The sequence below is a fragment of the Antrostomus carolinensis genome, unplaced genomic scaffold, assembly GCF_000700745.2.
Source record: "Antrostomus carolinensis isolate BGI_N321 unplaced genomic scaffold, ASM70074v2 scaffold4158, whole genome shotgun sequence".
Taxonomy (NCBI): domain Eukaryota; kingdom Metazoa; phylum Chordata; class Aves; order Caprimulgiformes; family Caprimulgidae; genus Antrostomus; species Antrostomus carolinensis.
Window position 1 is genome coordinate 30,692 of NW_010333532.1, and position 17,030 is coordinate 47,721.

The 17,030-nt window shown below is 37.2% G+C and overlaps 1 protein-coding gene across 2 annotated transcripts in view; it reads left to right on the top strand.

The window, feature by feature from the left end:
• SGCG (sarcoglycan gamma) overlaps window positions 1-17,030 on the top strand; it is a 47,650-nt gene that overhangs the window by 12,328 nt on the left and 18,292 nt on the right. For both annotated transcript variants that reach the window (XM_010173878.1, XM_029086462.1), the window contains exons 2-3: window positions 3,082-3,183; window positions 7,620-7,707. In XM_010173878.1, coding sequence (XP_010172180.1) covers window positions 3,082-3,183; window positions 7,620-7,707 — 190 coding nt within the window. The remainder of the gene's footprint in view (window positions 1-3,081; window positions 3,184-7,619; window positions 7,708-17,030) is intronic.

Consider the following 17,030-nt stretch of genomic DNA (forward strand, 5'->3'; position numbering starts at 1 on the left):
AAAGCCTGCATCTAACTGATACTTGGACCCTATCCTCAAGTCAATAGCAATATTTTTATTCCATTATTTGAATAGGAACAGAATCAAATCCTTGAAACTGAAAGCATCAAGGTTGTTCATTACTGAGGAAGTCACAATACTCAGTAAATAATAATTGGCTTCTCCTAAATGGTAATGTAAGAAGCAGAGTAGTTGTTGAGAGAACATTATGTGACTATTATACTCTTCATTTTTATGGAACTTATCATTGGATCTCAGTGCATCCCGGTGGTTGGTTGTCCTAAATCCCTCTCTCTTGTATTCCATATTACTTTAATTTGCAAGTTATATGTCTTAATTTAATTTAGCTGACAGCCAAACAAGACACAGCCACTCACAGCAACCCTCCACACTCCCCTCCCCCGCCACCGGCTAGGGGGCAAAACCCAGGACATTATAAAAGGAGGATAATAGAATTTCCCCATCTCAAAGTACTGCATAACTCTGTACTTTTACAATCTTCAGATGCTCAAATATTGTGGTACTAAGGAGATAATAATTGTTTACAGTCACAATGGGAATAGAAGTGTTTATCTGTTAGTCAACACAGATAGTCATTTAGGCAGGTAACCCAAGTCTAAATTTCCATATGTTTTGCACTTCCAAAGTGGTCAGTGAGGATGGGTAATGAGGTTCTTATTCAAACATGTGAGAATGTGGGCTTTGCATCAATGCTTAAATGACATATCTGATTAAAAAAGTAGGACATACTTGAGGACATAGTTATTGAAAGTAATCCTGAGTGATATGACTGGGTTTACTGAAAAATAAGAACTTACAGATAAGTTAAAGTGCTAAGTTTTGTCATGTGGGATAACATTCTTGATGTCAAAGACATTCCTTAGTTTACATAGCATTTTTAGAATAATCATTGCTGAAAAATCTGAAGCCATTAGAAAGAGAAAAGCTGAGTAAATTTCATAATCTTCTTTTTCAGCATCAATTACAGGGTTTTTGTGTCTACTAAAAATTTCTTCATGGCAAAGCCAAAGGCAGGATAGAGATTGCCACCCAGGAGTTTGTTAATTTTCCCCAGTCTGCTTCAGAGCAAGAATTAATTGCTACTTCTTCCTCTGCCTTCTTAAATTTCAGATTTGTCAGTATCATTTTATGCTTACTCTATAGTATACTGTTTATTTAATTCCTTATACTCCAGGAAAAATATGCAAACCGTTTAAACCTGATCTACTTTCACCTGATGAGAAGAGGCATACGATCAGAGCAATAATGTGGTCCTAAATTTAGTTAATTAAATGAGAGCCATTTGTTAATGGTGTTTCTTTAGAATATCCTGATATTTCATGTCATGTTTTTCAAAAGGGTTTATCTTAAAACCTATGCATTTTTATGAAGTTGAAGTGGTCTCTATTTTGTGTTATAAGTTAGAAAAAACTGTTCATAGTCTTCACTAGAAAAACATATTTCTAAATCACTCAGTGCTGCCTAGGAATTGTGACTGAAAGCCACAGGGGGCTCATCATAGGTACTGTTTCAGTTTTGCCTCATGAGATGTATCAGTGTATACTAGGTACTTTTTAAAAGCTTTGCAGTGGTCTAGGATTTAGAAATTGTATCCACTTCCACTGAGAAAAGTCAGTACGTTATGTATTTCAAAGCACTAATATATTTGACACTGAATAACAGATTCCATAAATAGCTATTCTAAAAGCCTCTTTCCTGAAATAAATCCTTGCTGAGCAGGAATCACAGTTGTGCTTTCCAGTGGAGTGAACAGCAGACATGAATATTTCTTACCTTATAAGAAATAAACAAAGCTTATTATTTGTCTCTCTTCAAGCTTATTAAAAGAAAATAGCTTAGGTTTTTCATTGAAGGCTGGTTAGACATTTTATTTAGCAATATATGTATATACATATCTAAAATATATATAATCTCATTGGTGAGAACATGCCATATTTAAAAATAATTACAGTTTCTTAAAGTTACATTTTTTTTTTCAGTGATAGGCATAATTCATTAGATGAACAGGTTATTACTGATGTATCATCAGTGGTCTGTCCTGTATCTCTTCTCCTCTGCTTACATGGAGAACAACCTGAAAAATATTTAGAGCAGGTATAGTTTCCGGATTTACTGTTTATTATTTAGCCCTTCCCTCTTACTCCTTGTAGTTTGAGGCAGTTCACTTAAAATATTTTTGTGTGCAGCTGAGCTGTAAGGCTGCAAATTTTTTGCCAAGGTTTCTCTTACTTTTTATGGTGGGGGGGAATGTGTGTGAATCATTTACAAATTAGCTAAATACCTGTGAAATACCTTGCAGCTGAAGCCTGCCAGTCCTCAGATGTACTTACTGAAGTAATTCCTCACTCATTTTTCATATTATCAATTCTATGGTAATGATGAATGATAGTAAAAAAGAATGAAATAAAATGTGGACTGGGAAGCACAACTGTGCTAAAATCAGGAGGGAGCAACTAAGAGAGCATAAGGAACTGAAAAGCAGGTGACAGAAAGTGAGAGATGGTGCCTTGACCTATAATTAGAGGAGGAAAAAAAATAAACCAAGTAATAAAAAATGAATTAAAAAGAAAGAAGTAATTACTGAAAATGGAAGCAAATAAAAATCCCTCTTTGTCTCTTCACTAGGCTTAGAAATATTATTTGCTAAATACATTATTGATACAATAAACCTCAAGCTGTTAATATAAGGTTTGTTTTATGTGAGTGTGCATGTCTAAAAGTCTATTTTTCCTGACAATTTTAGAAGGCAAGTACAAAAGGTATTTCAGCACAGCCAATACGAGTGCACTTCTTTTAAGTTAATAACTGTAATGTTGTATTTTTTCCTCAAAAAAAAAAAAGGATCCCAACTTTAGCAACTTCTTGAAAGCTACAATTTCCTAAAGAAAAATACTCCTGAAAGAAATGAGAAATTCTCAAAATTTTAAATGCATTTGTATGGGTATCTTTATCAATAGACTGGAAGCAGACAGCTCTGGAAATGTTCAGTTTATTAAAAGAACAAAAAAAAAATACACCATCAGTAATAAAATATGCATAATTCTTGCTTCTGCTCCTCAGACTGGAATGGGACACCTGCGTGTTACAAAAGAAGGCCTTCGTCTGGAAGGGGAATCGGAATTCTTATTCCCTCTTTATGCCAAAGAAATCCATTCTCGAGTGGTAAGCAGATAATCTTTCAATAATGCTAGAATAAAATTAATGTACTTATGAACAGTTGAATTTAAGGCAAAGTCCAGGCATCTGTCATGGAAAAAAAATATATATATGTGTGTGTGTGTGTGTGTATACACACATATTTTTGCATACTTTACAAGCATGATCATTAGGTCAATGTTCTGATGCTATGACAGAATTAACATTTTTCTCGTAGACATATGATAAGACGTAGCTCAAAAAGGAATTACAAAGATCATTGTATATAAGTAATGCTAAAATTTTAAGAGTGTGTACTAAGTTTTTAATTATTTTTACTGAGATGATTTTTTAATGCCGGCTTCCTTGTGAAACTGCTTGTTTTGTTTATTCATCCATTACAGAATAGTTTCAATATCTCTAAAATTAGTGGATCCTATTGGAAAAGTTATGATTTGACTGATAAATTCAGTTTTTGTCACTTCTAGGACAATGATATTAAATCTATGATATCTTTACAAATTTATGTATATAAAATCTACAAGACTAAGTATAGGATTTAATCTTGTTTCCATAGACATATAATTTTATTATTATTATTATTATTATTATTGAGGTATGCGTGGACTAACGTACTTGATCAAAGAAAATATTTCTCAAGCAGATTAAAATGGCACTGAGAATGGGTGTGGTATGAAAGATTTTTATTGAAGTACTGGGTTTAGAGTAAGGAAGAGAGAATCCGAGTTGGTTTGTAATTATCCAGGTGAACTCTGAAACTTACTCTGGTGAATTTTTTGTAGAGCAGTATCTGTTTCTGGACAACAAAATTACTATTTTTTAGAACTATCATCTGTAATCCAAACTCTTACAAAATAAAGCCATGTTTTATTAACATTGTCATCAACCAATGGGACATTTCATTGAATAAAGTACTGTTCAATTATAGTAAAAGCCAAATATGGCTTTTTCATTACTTCAAACATGTAATCGTCCTCACAGAATAGCCAGCTGTGAGACTTTTCTAAACCTAGGGAAAAAGTTAGTGCTGCTTGTATCGCTATAGCAGGAGAAAATGTAAATAAATTTATCAGAAAGCATAGTTAATATAGAATTTAAGATGAGACTTAAAATTCTTGATTACTGAAATTTAAGCAATGCCAACATATTTTACGTCTATTAAGCCTTTCTTTTTCTGTCTTTCTGCAACAAGCATTTCCAGCCGCAGGAACAGCTCTTACATAGACAGTGAAATTCCACTACTAAATCCATTTTGTTTCTTATGCTGTATTCTTCTCTGCCTCATAGCCAGTGGGAAGACTATTTATGTGCTTAAATTAATTTCTCTTGCAATTGTTTATGCAGTAAGATGTGTAACTTTTTAAGACCAGCATAGCTAATACTTGAGAACCAGGCAATGTTAAGCTACCATTCGTGTTCTTTTAATATTCCTTCTAGCTCTTAATACATTTAGTGTAACAGAGGAAGAAGGAGGTGTGGCAGCATCTAATATAAGCTTAGTTGTCTAAATGACCCATCGTGATCATTAGTAGTATGCATTAATTAGAACCTTCTACTGCATGTCTCTGTCCCCTATGAAGTCATAATTCATCAGAGGTTTTTTTGTTTGTTTGCTTCCTTTTTAAAATGTTTGAACTCTCCAGAGGCTTAATTGCCTGTAGCTTGATCTCCTGAGTGCCATCTATATGTTTATTCTCATAAAGTTGCTTGTTTGTTATGATTTATTTTTCTAAGTTATAGAATTGGGCCAGTCAGCTATCATAGCAGCTTTCTCCCTTGCCTTAATAGTGTTCTTGCGTCTTCTAACAGCTTTTCTCACCTAATGAGGTCTCCAAAGTGATAAGAAAATATGTAGCAGAAAATCTACTTGCTGTGCATCATCTCTGGAGCCTATTACAAGTATATGCCTTCATTATGAGTCCAACACAGAGTTGTGGACAATACCGTTGCATCTTAGCTAATACATATTCATGGGAAGATAAAAGCTAAGCATTCATAAATATGTTATTAGATTTTAATTAGTCAACAAGTCACAAGTGGAAGCTGCAAATCCAGAATACAGTTTATTTGCACTTAAATTTGATATTACAAATTACTAACTTATTTTTTAAATCAACCAGTGGCAGTCAAATATGTGTAATAGAGATGCCCAGATTTGTGGGTCATTTGGCACATGTACTTAGATGTTACAGATTTACCAGATCTTTGTTGACCTTCCTTTCCCAATTCATAATTTTTACCATTAATGTTCATTCTAACACACTGCTTGGTTTTTTCCTAAGACTTTTCATTATTTGTGTTAATTCTGTTAACTTTCACTTTTTCCTGATATAATTTACAAAATGAGATTCATTTATTGTGCTCACTTAGTGACTTTTTTGTTATAGCCTATCTTCCTACTTGTAAGATACCATTTTTTAAAAAAAGTGTAAGTAGTACTCAAAACTCTGTATTGCTTCTACCACTGTTATTAGGTGTTTGTAGTAAAATTCTTCACATAAAATGTGTTCACATTCTCAAGTTATCTCATACTCTAAGCATTAGATTACAATGGGAACATGATTTGGGAGTGATTTTCAGGGATTAGCCCTTCAAGGTGCTGCATCCTCTCTCTTGAGTCCAGAAAAATTACCAGAAGCCATATATGTGAAAGAGGCTGATCTTTAACAATATTCCAGTAATCAGAAGCTCACTTTTTTATCTAGAAATGAATATTCCCTTCAAGGTCACAAGCAGACAGCTTGCTAATATCCTCTTCATATCACATATCCCCTGATACTTTGGCAACTGAGATCTGCTTAGGCACTCTTATCAGTTACTAGGTTCCTGTCCTTTAGATATAAAGTATGCTTTAGTATGAAGGCACCTGTACTGCAAAAAACTCCCTCCCCTCTTTTTAAGTACACCAGTGTGGCTACAATTTGCTGATCAAACTGAACATGATCAGACATGATCAGATAATTATCTGATACTTAAAATCAAGTAAAGACAATGGCCAGTATTATCTCCCTAAAAATCAGCTGCATTTAAAGAGAATTCAGGTGGTAAATCAAAGAAAAACTTAAGAAGAACCCATTCAATTTCTTTCTCACAATTTTAGGACACTTCCAAATGATCCCTACCAGTTTTCTTGCCATGAGCCTGTTTCATGGCTCTCTATATCTAGTCTGATGGAGCACAGTGGGCAGCTACGTCTTTCAAAACAGTTACTCATCTACTCTTCACAACAAGCAGTGGGTGGCACCAACGGGCCTGAAGTACAGAGAGTTTGAGTGGGAGGTCTGGGAATAAGTAATGGAGTGGTACATCACCTGGGAGGAGTTGAACAAGCAGACCACTAAGCCATGAGTTAACACGAGGGGATGTTTTGGTTTTGGTGAAATGTTTCTGTGCTGGCTGCAGTCTAAGAATGACATGAAGTTTGAATTGCCTACCATAGCTAATCTGGATTGTGGTGAGGTGTGTTAGGAATGAATGAAGATGCCATACACCTGTTTGGCATTCCCTGGCTGCCATAAGTGGCACAGAATGATGGGTAGGCATGAGGCTCTGACTGCTCTGCAAATATCCCACCTGTGGTGCAACCTGGGACCATTCCTTATTGCCCAGTGTGTTTGGCTACTTGCCATGCCTCAGTAGAACATCTCACATACTTACTGTCAGACTGATGCAAGGTTGGAAGTCCAGGACAGCAGTATGGCAGGAAGAGTAGAGCTGGAAAAGACGTTGAGAAGTGAGATTGGAGAAAGGTTGTCAGGGACTTAAATATGACATCTGATGGGTGTCCTTTCAAGGGTGGTATGCTTTGCTTCAGCCTCTCTTCTTGAATCCTTTCTTTGAGTGAACTACATTTCTTTCCTCTTCCCTGGGCCAAATCTCCTCTTGCTTCCTGCCCCTTCTAGTATTCCTAACACTTACTGGAACTCTCCTAGGCCATGGCAGAGAAGTGAGTGAGAGTGGAAGAGGTTCAAGGTGTCATGGTTGGCCTTTTGAGTAGCAAAATTTATTTTCCAGTTATTTCAGGCTTGGATAGGGCATTGAAAGTTGTCGCTTGATTTGTTTGCTTTCCTACAACAAACTCAGATTTAACCTGGGACATTTCTCACCAGGGATTTGGCAGTTGTCTCACAGCTACATACCTCATTTAGCTCAGTACAGAATGGTCAAAACATCATATTCCTGTTGGTCATATTATCTTCTGTGTAAGTGTATAGTTCTACACTTCGGTTTCGGTTTTAACATTAAATTACATTTTTCTTAGGTCCTGTTGTAACCTGTCTATGACTTTCTGTTTTTCCTTAGATAATTTTCTAGCCACAAAGTTTTGTAACTGAATATGAGTCCCTTAAACTTTCATTAGAACATATGTTCCTTTCATTGTTTACATTTCTAATTATTCTGCTGAATCTACTGAATCTATTTTTTTTTTCTTGATACTTTAGGACTCGTCTCTGCTTCTCCAGTCTACTCACAACGTGACTGTGAATGCTCGCAATTCAAATGGGGAAGTCACAGGCAGATTAAATGTGGGTAAGTCTGAATGATTTTTCATTGTTCACTGTTTTGGAAACATTTTAATGAATTTTTGCAAGGAGCTTGGAGGATATAAAGAACACATGATTATTTTTTACCGTTATGACCATATCTGAATAGTCCAGCTGCCACTCAATAAGTACCAAAAGTATATCTTCAGTTTCTCAGTTAAGCATTAATTCTGTAAATATTTGAAGCACTTTTTTATTTCAGAGGTATGCAAGAAAGGTCACTGCAGAAGTTACTCTTTTTCTCGTGTAAATAGCTATTGATAGTTGCAAATCATTTTCTAAGAAAACGCAACAGGCGAACATGGCTAGAGAGGTCTGTATGTCTCTTTTCATTTCCTAGTATTTCAAAGAGTAATACATTTAAGCAGATGTTCTAAAAAAACCTGCCAGTTCACAACTTGGAAATCTACATATTTTATTATATTGGGTAGCAGTGAGACGCATGGGCTTACTGAGAGAAATCAATAGATCTAGACAGATGTAGTTGATAGATCTGGACAGCAAGAATCAGCAGACCTTACTCTTGAAATCATATTTTTAAAGCAACAATGGCAAAAGTATGTGTCAGACAGAACAGAATTCTTCTTAGTTCTGTTAATATTTTTCAAACTTTACTTGACTTTGAGGAAAAATATAACTATTAACTTGTTTCTTCTAAGATACTCATGCAGCAAAGCATAAATTCCTACTTATTTAACTGTAAGACAACATAATATGCTTAAGTAGTTTACTATTACAATTACTATTACAATTCTTGTTTGAAGAATTATCATATCAATTCACAGAATCACTGAATCATAAGGGCAAGAATGGACCTCAGGAGATCATCTAGTCCGACCCCCCTGCCAAAGCAGGTTCCCTACAACAGGTTGCACAGGAAAAGCATCCAGGCGGGTTTTGAACATCTCCAGAGATGGAGACTCCACAACCTCTCTGGGCAGCTTATTCCAGTGTTCCATCACCCTCACAGTAAAGAAGTTTTTCCTTAAGTTTATCTGGAACTTCCAGTGTTCCAGTTTTTGCCCATTACCCCTTGTCCCGTCAGTGGACACCACTGTAAAGAGCCCGGCCCCATCCATTTGTGCCCCGCATTTCAGGTATTTATAGACATTGATAAGATCCCCTCTCAGTCTTCTCTTCCAGGCTGAAAAGTCCCAGCTCTCTCAGCCTCTCCTCGTATGGGAGATGCTCCAGGCCCCTCATCATCTTTGTGGCCTCCGCTGGACTCTCTCTAGAAGATCCCTGTCCCTCTTGAACTGAGGAGCCCAGAACTGGACACAGTATCCCAGATGTGGCCTCACCGGGGCAGAGTAGAGGGGGAGGAGAACCTCTCTTTACCTGCTGGCCATGCTCTTTTTAATGCACCCCAGGAAACTGTTGGCCTTCCTGGCCACAAGGGCACAGTGCTGGCTCATGGCCAGCCTGCTGTCCACAGGGACACCCAGGTCCTTTTCCACAGAGCTCCTTTCCAGCCGGTCAGCCCCCAACCTGTACTGGTGCATGTGGTTATTCCTCCCCAGGTGAGGGAGCTGTTCCATCACCTTCCCAGGGACAGGTGAGGCTGACTGGCCTATAGTTGCCCAGATCCTCCTTCTTGCCCTTTTTGAAGACTGGAGTGACATTGGCTATCCTCCAGTCTTCAGGCACCTCTCCTGTTCTCCAAGACCTTTCAAAGATGATAGAGTGTGGTTCAGCAATCATTTCTGCCAGCTCCTTCAGCACTCATGGGTGCATCCCATCGGGTCCATGATTTTGTTTAGGCTATTCATTGAACATTTTGCAAGTTTCACTGTTTTCAAACAAACTTCAAATAAAAAATATAATTTATAAATTACAAAAAAGACTGCTATTCCCCTTATAAATGTATAATTATACAGATAATCACAATTTGGCATTGAAATGTTTCCAGATCATTCCTCTTTAAAAAATGCCCCTAAATATTTATCAAAACAAGATAGTAGCATTCACATCTCATTTTTATAATAATTGAGTATAAAATGTGCAGTACTCCTAGTTTCATATTATTAGTACGGTTATTAAACTGGATAATTGCAGTAATTAACCATACAGTGACCATATGACCAAAAACATACACGTCACATGGTCAAAATTCCTGTGACATGGCACATGTGCTGATTCTGTCTGTTTGACTGACCAGATGTGTGGTCATGTCCGTGGTCACCCTGGTCACGTGCCCATCCTGCCTGATGTGAAGAAGTTCTCAGGAGGCCCTTTGGGAAGGGCAGACCACAGAGCAGAACACTGGCCACCAATTAATCCATCCAACCTGATCCCTGCTGAAGTGTGAAAAACCTACAGGTAAAATCATGTTAGACAGTAGCCCAAAAGCCTGATGAATTGTTTGACGGGCTCTGTCCGGCCGGTGTGACATATTTTACTGAAAGGAAAGATACTTTAGGTGTTGTGCCAGTTGACATCTGTAGATCTTACCTTAGGAAAATGAAGCCTGGCAAAAATAACAAAAAATCTCAGACCCTCCTTTTTCCCTCTTTTCCCCTTCCCAGTCACAACATAGTCTTCTGAGAGCATTAACGAAAAGCAGTACAGAAAGTGTGATGGCATGCACTGTGTTAAATAAGTAGAAAGTTAAAAATACCTGCTCTGTAGAGCTTGAGATATGTAGATTGAAGACAACTTGTAAACAGAAGACCTGATAGACAGAGAAGGGTCACTGCAAACCCATGTTGTAGAATATGGACTATGGTGTTTAGGGCAGAGGGTTCTATTGGATGGGAACTGTCTCATCAGTAGTGACACATTTATATCATGTCCTACCTATACTTAGTATTTTCCTTCTTACTGGTAATTTTATTCTTCCACTTTTTATCACCTCGCTTTTCTGTCCCTATTACCAGTAGTGTATATTCCCAATGTTATTGTACCTTATGATCTCAAGCCTCTTTAAACTCTTCCTAAGAGAAAACTGAATAATTAGTGTTGTCCAGATGAAAAGTTGTCTGGCTATGCAGAGAAGCTGTATCTAGCTTAGGCAATATATGAGGAAACCAGTAGGAAGGAGCAGAATGTAGCCTGGAAGACCTGCATTTTGAATCCTTTAAAAATGTTCTGTGTATAAAGGCAATTCAAATTCAGCCCTGAAGCAGGAAAGTTCTGACAGCACTCTGGTTTGTTCTACAAGAAATACTTGGGTAAGAGGGTGAAATAATTATTTGAGCCTGGGAAAATCAAAACTATATCAAAAGGAAGTGCTAAAGTGCATTTGTATATTATTTGGAATATTTGATGTTTAAGTAATCTCTTTTTGACTGTCAATGCTGTTTAATGAATTTTTTAATTATTAGTCTTACATGCTGTGTGATGTAGTTGGTACTATTGTAATACTAATATGAAATATTACTGATTTTAAATAATACTAATTTTATACTGACAGAAAAGTATTGAAAGAGCAGTAAAAACTTAATGCTGTAAAGAACTCTGTTAATAACTAAAGATATGGTCAAACAACGGTGACTGGGCTAAGTGACAGCCTGTTAAAGTAAATGGCCATCTATACATAGCTTGATATTTTTAGCCATTGTCCTTAGCCAGTCATAAAATGCATACCTGTAAGATGATGTTCCCGTATAGGAAGTGTGAAAAATAGGTGTGTGGCTGATTTATTTCATATGCACAAACCTTTGCTAAAGAATTAATGCCTTCTGCAGTTGCCAGCATGCTGGAATTATGTTTTAATACTCTATTAATCTTACAAATATGAGTAGTTGGCATTGTGAAGGAGCTGTATAGATAAGTTTGGGATCATTCCAAAGATGACAGCATAAATAGTATCACTTATAAGATCATAACAAAAATACCTTTTAATTCATACAAGATTGTGATTCAAATGATCCGTTAAAATATTTTAGTAAGTTACTAAGAGTGATTTAAATATCCAGTCTTCAATAGAAGTAGTTCACAAGAGATGTGAAAAAAATCTTTACTTGAGAATAACAGGCACATATGCAAGAATGAGGTTTCTCTCATGAATCACAGATACTAAAATGACATCAAATGTGAGCAACTTTCACCATGAGCACTCTTGTATTAAAGTTTTTAGATGTTCCTCAGTTTACCTGCATGACACACCTCTTGCAGGAGTTATCTGGACATTGTAGCACTTTAAAAATGCTGTAGATCTTGTTGTGTTTTGGACTGTGTTCCATAACCACACTGCTTTCAGAAGCCTCACTGAATGCAAATACATTTAAATGCTTGCCAGGAAAACAATACTTTGAAAATAATAGGGATCATAACTTAAAAACCAAACCAGTTCTGTGCTTTACTCTTTTTTGACTTCAGTACCCTCTGGACGATAAAGATACTGTGGTGGTTTGACCCACAGTGGGACCATGCAGTCCTACATTCACCCCCTCCTAGCCAGTGAGAGGGGATAGTGGATGGGAGTCACAACAAAAGGGGGCACAAGATTAGGAAGGAAGGACAGAGATGGCTCACTCACCAGTTATGGTCATGGGCAAAACAGACTCAAACTTCGGGAAGAAAAAACAATTTAATTCTTGACCATTATCTAACTAGACATAACAACAACATCTTACAACACCTTCCCCCACCCCTCCCTTCTTCCCAGGCTTTGCTCTTGATTTCTGTACCTTCCCCCCTCAGCGGCACAGGGAGCAGTGAATGGGGGTTGCAGTCAGTTCACCTCTGCCACTCTTCCCAGCATGAAAGTCCAGGAATGAGATGTTCCAAAGCAAGCTTCCCATGGAGTCACAGACCTCTTCAGGCTCAGCTCTCTGCTTCAGCATGGGGACATCCATGGGCTGCAGACTCACCCCCCTACTCTGAGGGTCCACCCCTGCTTTGGCATCAAGCAGCTCTTGCGGTCCGAATTCCAGTCACACTTGCCCTCAGGGTCAGCTTCTCTGCTCCAGCGTGGAGTCATCCGTGGCCTACATGTGTGTCTCTGCTCCGCCATTGGATCTCCATGGGCTGCAGAACCTCCCTTGCCTTCTCCTACTCCATCAGGTGAACTGAGGGTGGGTCTCTTTCCTTCTGGCAATGAAGCTCTCTCTGTGTCTGTCTGTCCTTTGTTTAGGCTGATGGTCATCTTTTGTTCAGGTAAACAGTCTCTTCTCCAGGTACCACACCTACTTCTTTTCAAGACAGTCCTTCCCCTCACAAATATGGATCTGCAGAGGCATTTCTCTAGTGCTCATTGGTCCAGCCTGGGCTGGGGGGTCTCTGCCTTGGAGCCAGGGGAGCTTTTCGCTCTCACAAGGTGGTCCCTTCCCCCACTACCAGAAAAGAAACTCTCATTAAAACCAAGTAAATAATTTTTTAAAAATATTAATTTAAAGGAAATGGGACATTTTGTTATGGGATTATGGAGATGTCATTTCTTTGGGAATATTTCTGGGAGACCTGGGACTTGAAAAAAGAATATTGTCCAACAGACAGCGAGGAGGGAATCTAAGCAAGGCACAGATGTGGGAAGGTACAGGATTGAGAGTCAGAGGGAATTAAGAAAGCCATGGAGAGAGATGCCTATAGGCAAGGCAGAGATGTCTACAAAAACAGATGGAAACTGTTTTCATTAGAATAGCTCCTGTCATTTAAAATCATTAATAAGATTCAGATGTCATTATCACAGCTTGCTCATCAGCCTTCAAAACTGAAATATCTAGAACTTTCTTTGATAATCCAATAAAACAGTTGAAGAAAGCTGCTAACCATCATCTCCAAGATGCCTCTTCTTACCACTTCAAAGCCTTATTCAATCCTAGAAAAAAAAATGTATCACCTTTCATTTATACCATGAGCCATAATAAATCAATTTAGTGTAAAAAATTATCAATTTTTTTCAGTAACACATGAAAACAAATATATAATATAGATAAAAGAAACATAGACTATATAGTCAATTACCAAATACTTAAGAGCAAGATTGGTGTGAAACAGTAAATGATGCTTCACCTGGGTAAACATGTGTTTACATGCACAGCCTACCAGCAGATGAATAAAATACAGTCAGATTTTGCAGTGATGTTCCAGTGACAAATATTAAGAAAGTGGATGAAGAGCAGCATGTTTCCAACTATCTTTACTGAAAAGTAGGGACAGTTTTTGAAAAGATATACTTTTCAAGGATTATGTAAGGAGGCTTCAACCTATAGAAGACCCTAAGTTCTACTTGTAGTATGTCTTTTTCAGGAGAAAGAAAAAAAAACACAAAAAACTCCGAGTAAAGATGCTCCAAAGTCATGCAAGGTCCATGAGAACAGATTCCAGCACAGTGGACTGCTGGTCCTCCTCCTAGTTCAACCATTTACACCAAGGAATAGTAACATCAGTAGCTTCGGGTCAGGGATTCAGTTTAAAGTATTTAAAGCTAGAGAGAATTTTTTTAGATAACTGTATTATGAAGCTGTTCTGCACTTTGAAACATGAAATCAGCACCACTTAGAAAGCATAGGAATATGGTAAAAGTCAAAATGGTTTATGCATTCTGAAAACAGAATCACAGTCAAAATTCTGCCTAGAGACTATTTTCACGTCCATCACATTAATCTGAACAGCTGTTACAATGAGAACTTTTGTGCTATCCCTCCCCTCTTTTTCCAATCAGGAAAAACATTCTGAGGAAACAGATAAGTGTCAGTACCTAATATATTGCTTCATTAGCATTAATTGCTATCTATAAACTACTGCTTTTCAATGTCAAATCATTTCTGGTTTTCTTATCAGCATATTGATATTTCATTTTCAAGTGATGGTATTTTTTCATCAGAGCCATAATAGGAAGAAAACAATGTTAATGAAGCATGATGTATGTAAGAAGAGTTTGATGGTGTTTTTACAGGGAAAACCCTGAAGCCAGTTTCATAAACTTGACTTAATTAATGACATTGTAAAATCATTTAGCTTTTCCTTCTTTATTTTTCCCAGAAGGCTTTCATTAAAAACTCCATTTTTGTCCAAATAAGTTCTTTCTTATCTTTAAGATAAAAGCCAGAACATATTTCTTGAAGATCTTTGTGCTGCAGGAAGATGATTATTTGCACAACTTTAATTGCTGTCCAGCTGGGTTGTAAGAAGGAAAGATACAACATAGGATTAATTAATAGAAAGATAAATGGGAAACTCCATTGAAGTATTTTTGAGGTGATTAAGTCTTGCTATGATCAAGAACTTAAAATATTTGTTCCAGGGGGGTTAAGATAGGGATTTTTACTTCCAGAAGTATAAAAATTTTAGCTAACAGTGAATCTGATCATATCAAGACATACATGCTAGTTTTATTTAAAAGTGAAGTTTAGTTGACTCAGATCAGGTAAAATAGAGAATGACAGGTGGCTGCTAAAACATCCTACAGACTTTTTGACTGATCCCCTTTTCTAATTTCCTGGTTTAATCCATGTGTTTCTATTGTTTCTCTTCTGTATTAAATGTATATGCTATTAGTCTTCTGTGAGACCATTGTATATTTAAATGGATATAATTTCAAAAAGAATTAAATAGCAAAATAAAAGAAGTAGTAGTCAACATACATTTAAAGCATATCACCATTAAAACATATTTATGAAAAAAGTAATTAATTTAGTCATTAGAGCTACAGTTTAATATTTAGACTCAAATGAACAGTATCTTCTTCTGCAAAAAAACACCATTGATATCTATGTACCATGTATAGTAAGGTGCTTACCATAGTAAGATTTACACACCTTGTCCCCAAATATGATATTTTTGAAAAAATATGTGATAATGTTCAGCATCAGCAATGCTGACTTAAGCCAGACTTTAAACATCATCTAGAAGTTAATCAGGTAGTTATGTGCATTGCTAACTGGCTTAAATATGACAGCATCACAGTTAAGGGGAAATTTAATTTGGCCAAGGGGATTTGAATCCTATGCTGTCACTTCTTTTCTAACTGTGTCTAGAAGAAGAGAAAAGCAATATGCATGTAAGTCTACAGAACTTAGCTCTGAAAAAAAAAAAGGCTAATGTTTGGGGAATAATTTTTTGTTTGGAAAAAGAACCAAATGGTGGGTACCTGACTCTCATCAGAGAGCAAATACTCATCTGAGTCACTCCATTCTCTCTTTATTTCAATGAGAGGAAGGAATTCGAAATAAGTGAAAAAAGAGGAATTGAAAAATAGTTGATAATCTTCTGAACTTTCACAGTCTTCAGTAAATTTGCAATCCCAAACAACATATTTTGGTTCATGTGGTATAGTAATCATTAACATAAGTCATTGGATGATAATTTGAAGATAATACTTATTACTAAAGGTAAGGACAGTTCCTGAAATTCTTTCAAGTAATAAGAAGATTGAATTATTGGCATTGGTTAATGCTAGATGAATTTGTAAAGGCTAGCTTAAAATAGCTGAAATTTATTTTGACTATAACCTGTTATAGAATTTGAATAATTAAGTACGTCGAAAGTCCTAGTCATTTCACGTGTAACAGTACTTTCTTCTTGAAGCTAACAAGACTCCCGATGGCCGTTAGTGTCAAAAAAGGAGCTAGGTCCCTAGTTTTTTGCAGTAGGCCTGCAGAAAAAGGCACATACCCACATCCTGGTGGACTACTTGAACATGTATCTGCAGTGTACCCTTGTGGCAATGAGGTCTAATAGCATACTGGACTCCCTCTCTTGGGAGACTGCATCTGGAATACTAGATTCCAGATGTCATCCAGAATACATCTGTCAAGCCCTCTCCAGTATGACAGGGCAATGAGCAAACTGAGGAGGCTCACACAGGGAGCCATTAAGATGATGGAAGCATGAAGTATACGAGGCTGAAGAAGCTGTGTTTGTTTAACCTGCAGAAAAGAAGGCTTAAAGGGAGACTACAGACAAGATGAAGCCAGACTCTTCTCAGAGGTGTACAGCAAAAGGGCAAGAGGACCAGCCACAGGTTGCAGTGAGGCAAAATGTAACTAGATAGAAGTGGGGAAAATATCACTATTAGAATGGTTAACCATGGGAACAGGTTGCCTGGGGAGGCTGTTGAATCCACTTCCTCAGAGGTATTAAAATTCCACCTGGACAAGAGCCTGAGCACCTTAAGCAACCAACCTGACCCCGCTGTAAGTAGAAGGTAGGACTAGTGACCTCCAGAGGTGACTTGCATTCTTCTGTGATTCTGTCTTGCCCAGTTTTCAGCTGTCACTCTGGAAGGGCTAAGGTTGCTTACAGACCCCATATCAGATTTTGTAGTCTGTTGTAGAAGTCTTAGATACTCTAGGGCAGGGGTCCTCAAACTTTTTAAACAGGGGGCCAGTTTACTGTCCCTCAGACACTGTCGGGGGCCAGACT